The 5,556-nt window shown below is 31.2% G+C and overlaps 1 protein-coding gene across 2 annotated transcripts in view; it reads right to left on the bottom strand.

The window, feature by feature from the left end:
• Positions 1-5,556, bottom strand: part of LOC106466804 (PIH1 domain-containing protein 2-like) — a 20,510-nt gene that overhangs the window by 5,172 nt on the left and 9,782 nt on the right. The window contains exon 3 of one of the 2 annotated variants that reach the window (XM_013927104.2): positions 1,692-2,308. In XM_013927104.2, coding sequence (XP_013782558.1) covers positions 1,692-2,308 — 617 coding nt within the window. The remainder of the gene's footprint in view (positions 1-1,691; positions 2,309-5,556) is intronic. The other variant, XM_022394885.1, reaches the window with a different exon arrangement.

Below are 5,556 nucleotides of genomic sequence, written 5' to 3'. Positions count from 1 at the left end.
AAACTTCCCATACTGTTTTAAATCAGTCTATTGTTAACAAGTAGAACATATATGATGTAAACTTCCCATACTGTTTTAAATCAGTCCATTGTTAACAAGTAGAACATATATGATGTAAACTTCCCATACTGTTTTAAATCAGTCCATTGTTAACAAGTAGAACATATATGATGTAAACTTCCCATATTGTTTTAAATCAGTCCATTGTTAACAAGTAGAACATATATGATGTAAACTTCCCCATACTGATAAGATGGTAAAGGAACAAATTTTTCTTTCTGAAAATAATGACAGAAAGGGAAAACACACAGAGCATACCACCCACTAAGGGTTAGTGGGGGATCACTCAGCAAGAGAACCCTTCCATCGCAAGCAAGGAATACTGTTGCCCAATAGGAGTAGTAAAGCAATAGGTAATGTCAAAATAACCTCGTGCATCTTGCTAGCATTGCATAGGTGAGCAGAATGTAATGATCAACCAGCCTGTAAATTTTAGGGTTTTGGTAGAGCATGTACATGTTGTGTGATATGATGTCAGTAAATTTCTACTTAGTTTCTGCCACTCACAAAATATCATTATTTTTCAGACCTGTGTTAACTGTTACAATACAATACTTATTTGACTGAGTTTTGCTGTTTTACCTGAATAGAGAAGTATAACCGAATTGTGTGCACTTTAAGATGACCAAATGACAGAATTTTTAGGGAAATTACCCAGTTTTAGATCAGTGTCCATGAAATTAAAGTCTACTCAAGTGTTTTGAAAGTAAAGAACATTTTTGTACAAAATACAGTTAAAGAGCATGTTTTACTACACTGTTGTCATTATAATTTTCTAACTAAAAAACAAAGTTATAAATTCCACCATTCTCCCTTAGTTAGTTATTTTTAATGGTGTTTGGATATTTGTATATGATTCTAAGGTTATTCTTTCTTAATATCTTCCAAACACCATTAAAAATAACCTAACTTCAAACAGAAAAACACCTGAAAATAAAAAACAAGGCGTTTATATTATACCACGCCAATCCTATCAGAAAGGTTATGTAGGTGAAACCAGAAGAAGTATTGACACAAGAATTTCTGAACATAAAAAAAGACATAAAATACGGAAACCAAAATAATGTAATTTTTCTTCAAAAACCTGCCTAAAACACTTCCCAAGGTATATTTAAACTTAACAACTTCCTGACCTACTGTGTCCTTAAGGGAATTCCAAGATTAGGGATCACGTAGGTGTTTGTTGACCAATTTTTTCCTGCCAGTAGACAACGTGAGACTGAAGAGGATGCACAAATGTGTCAAAACTAGTTTCTCTAACATCAGACTCCTGACAGTTAGTTCCGTTTACTGTAGTTTTTCACTAATTGATATACATGATATTGTGTTGTTTTATCATTATTAAGATGCTTGTAGTAGTTCCACATAATCTCATTACAGCTAATTTCAATCTTAGAGCATTGTTTCAAAGAATTCTTCAATTTCAGCAACACAAGGAATTTTGTCCACTTACTACACTGACAGTAATCGAAGGTAAGGCCAAGACCACAGATGATTAGACACCATTAAGAGTGATACATTATTTTGCTTCACACCTTAAAAAGCAGTTGTACTAAAACACAAATATCAAATTTCACTTACAAAGCCCATGCCAAAAAATTAACTGGATGAAGTTAGAAAATAAATCTCACCTGACATATGCTTAATATGCTCTTTTGAGAATTGTAAACTTTAGGTAAATGCACACAAATCACCACATACATTTGGTTGTTCACCAGCTGCCTTGTGATTTCATACTCTGGACAACAAACTTGTCTCTTCTCTTCACATTCACCTCCTCCATTCTCCTTTTGCATTTCTTCAACTCCATAATCCTGTGATATATCTTCTCTATTTCCCTTAGGTATATCTCCTACTCCGTTTCTCATTATTGGTTTTTGGTCTTTATTGTTTAACTTTTTCTTTATAACTGTTTTTATGGGTGTCATCAAAGGTTCCTTTTCTTCATGAATTTGAAGAGAAGAAAAAGTATCCAATACAGTTATTTTGTCATTGTTTCTCTTTTTCTTAGAGTTGTGGTCTTGCATAAGTTGGTTAAGTTGGTTGGAAAGTTCCTCTTGTTGTGCTGCTATATCCCCAGCAGGTGTGACTACAGTATAATGATGTGATACACATAAATTTTGAACAGCTAGGAAGTCTCTGACTGCCTGCATTACATCTTTTTGCTTCTTTTCTTCAACTTTTATTCTATATAAATTATTAGGATGCAGTGCTACTGCTATGACCAAAACATCTTGACTGTTCGATTCTGAAAACAATAAATAAAATTACAGTGGTATCATTATTTTCTTCATTCCTATTTAAAAATTACAAATAGTTATGAACCTTTATGGTGCCCAAATATTACTTATCTGTTTTTAAAAAGTCCACATACACTGTAATACCCTATACATATGAAGATAATTCCTGAAAATTAACATGAATTTGTAGAATAATATAATAATATAATAATTGTATGACGACAAAAATCCTGGAAGCCTCTACATTTCAGTAGAAGCAAGATTCTGAAGGGTATATATATGGTGTGGGGAGGGCTTGCTCAAAGTCCCAATATGAACATTCTTGAGGCTGTACATAAGAACTGAAAAGGCCTAAAGTTTTTAAGTTGTTTAATTTTAAATTTAGTCTACTTGAAGAATATCCAAAGTACAAGATTCTTCGTTTGGTTAAGTATGCATTTGTGTAATAAATAAAGCAAACAACAGTATGAAAACAAGATGTAGTACTCTATGTAAAGCAAAGGGTTCACATACAAAATACGAGCATTCAGCTTATTTGATTTTCAGTGACATTGTTTCATACCATTAATAAATTGATCATCTTGTTATCATTACTTGTTGTTTATGACTCCTACATGTGTACTGTTTATGTTTCCATAATTATTTCCATTACTTATATTTTTAGCAACTGTATAATTTACCTACTACAGAAATTAACTGCATTTCTGTTTCAGTAGTTATTGTTACAGTACATAAGCAGAAATGCAATAAAATAAAATGAGGTTATTAGTAAAACTTACTGCCTGAGGTCAGCATAATATATGTGTAGACATCCCTCATGATACATGTGCAGATATCCCTCATAATATTATCAGGGGTAAGCAATTTTTTTAAGAAAACAAAACAAAAACGAATTATCCAAGGGACGGACTGCTAGAAAAATCTATTAGTCCTTTTTAAAAATCTACTTGCCTCGTCAAAAGACACACAAACTCAATATAACTTTTAGGAATTTGCTTTTATTCAACAATGGAACAACAGTCAAAATTACTGCACTCGTCTCAGAGGTGCAAAGTTAAAAAATAATAACACTGTAAAGAATGAAGACATTCACACATCAAATACGGCCAAAAAATATTTATTTATAAACAACTAAAAAGTAATATTTTGACCAAAAGGTCTTAATTAGAAAACAACAAACATGAGTTAAATATTAATAATAATCTTTACTTCATGAAAGTAAATAAGTAAAACATAATTCAGTTCAATAATTTTTTACAAAATGGAGAATATCTACTTCTTGTGCATGACACACGGAAAAACAAAATAATATGTTTGCTATTTATTTTCATGTTTTCCTAATGTTTACATACAATATCATCCTACTTTGTATTTTTTCATGTTTTCCTAATGTTTGCATACAATATCACCCTATTTTTTATTTTTTTTTGTTTTCCTAATGTTTACATACAATATCATCCTACTTTTCTATTTTTTTGTTTTCCTAATGTTTACATACAATATCATCCTACTTTTTATTTTTTCATATTTTACTAATGTTTACATACAATATCATCCTACTTTTCTATTTTTTGTTTTCCTAATGTTTACATACAATATCATCCTACTTTTGTATTTTTTCATGTTTTGCTAATGTTTACATACAATATCATCCTTCTTTTCTATTTTTGTGCAAGTAGGTTTCTTTACCATAACTATGAGAAGTTACATGTCAACTAGTTATTTAGATTATATATTTTGGAAATGAATTTGGAAAGTGCTATATATAATTGATCTTGATTTTCATCAGCATTTGTTTTTACTTCTGTTCTTTTTCCCTTTTGCTTATGCAATTTTACATGCTGTAATATACTTGAACACCAAATTCTTAATACTTGCCTGTTTCTTTACACATTTATTTACTTATAGACATTACATACAATACATATGTTAGCATTCAAGCTACATAGGTAGATGACTTACTTCAATTAGTGATGAGAAGAAGTGTCTTTACACTTCTCTTAATAATAAAAACCTGGATGTCTATATCCAAAAGCCATAGGAGTTCAGTAATAACGAGCAAATTAACTTTAAGTTAGGCCACCCTTCCAGAGTTGAGTATTTAAACAGTGTTATCACCACAATAAAGCTAATTTCATTAGATTCTGGGTTTTTATTTCTACTTATTCCCTAATAGGTTTTAAGTTTGTAAGGTAAAACTGTAATAACTAAAACATTTATATCAAAGAATATATTACCATTATTTTAACAGCACTTCTGTACTTATTAAATGTCTAAGTTTAAAAAAAAAAAAATCAGTGCTGAGGAAAGAATAAGCCTTTGTTCCAATGCTGGTGCTTATGGAGATTATTGCACATGAAGAATGAGCTACCCTGTTGTTGGTGGAGGGTTATAGTGTAATGATGATCACATCGTAGGCTAGTGCAGTACACATTAATATGTGTAGGGATAGGAGTACAGAACTCAAAACAGATGTCACTGTATGAACCGGCACAATGTATCACATGAAAATCAAAAGTTTCTGAAATAAACTTTGATTGGAAACAAATGATACATGCACCTCACCTGTTTCACTTAGTTCACAGTCCAAAGAGGAGAATCATACAGTTAAGTTCCCACCCACAGTTTTGTCTGTATGCATTACAAGAAAGTAATGAATTACTGTCAATAAAAACATCATGAGCCCCTTCCCATTCTTCAGCTGTTGGCCCATAAGCAAATGAGCATGTAGGGGTTTGTTTAAATGAAATAGCAACAAAACTATAGGGTCATTTGGAGTAGTAAATGATAATTACCTAGATGGAGATGTAATTTAGGTTTTCTATATACTACATATGGAAATAACTGCTATTACATCAACAATCCAATCAAAATAAATTAAAAGCAAAAAATTATATGATTTGTGTATTTTTGGATATATGGCTACTCTCGTGTAAAAATTTGAGGCCAATAATGGTTATAAGGTGTGCTGCTTATCATGTAACAAGATATATAAGTACAGCGATTTGTGGTGTAGCATAATCAAGATTAATGTGTTCAATATGTCTAGTTTCAGGCACTTTTTATTTTAAATATAACTAACATCCTTCCCTAATATCTAGGTATATTATTATACATTCACACATATGTGCAACTCAACCTTGGAAGACACACCTTAGATTTGAAATATAAGACAGTGAAAAAGGGTAAAACCTTTGCTAGGGCTGGTGAAAGGAATTTGGAAAATGAAAGAGAAACATTTGGAGAGAAGAAAGAT

Source organism: Limulus polyphemus, unplaced genomic scaffold (genome assembly GCF_000517525.1).
Source record: "Limulus polyphemus unplaced genomic scaffold, Limulus_polyphemus-2.1.2 Scaffold2384, whole genome shotgun sequence".
Taxonomy (NCBI): Eukaryota; Metazoa; Arthropoda; class Merostomata; order Xiphosura; family Limulidae; genus Limulus; species Limulus polyphemus.
Note: the sequence above shows the minus strand (reverse complement) of the source record. Positions and strands in the feature narration are given on the sequence as shown.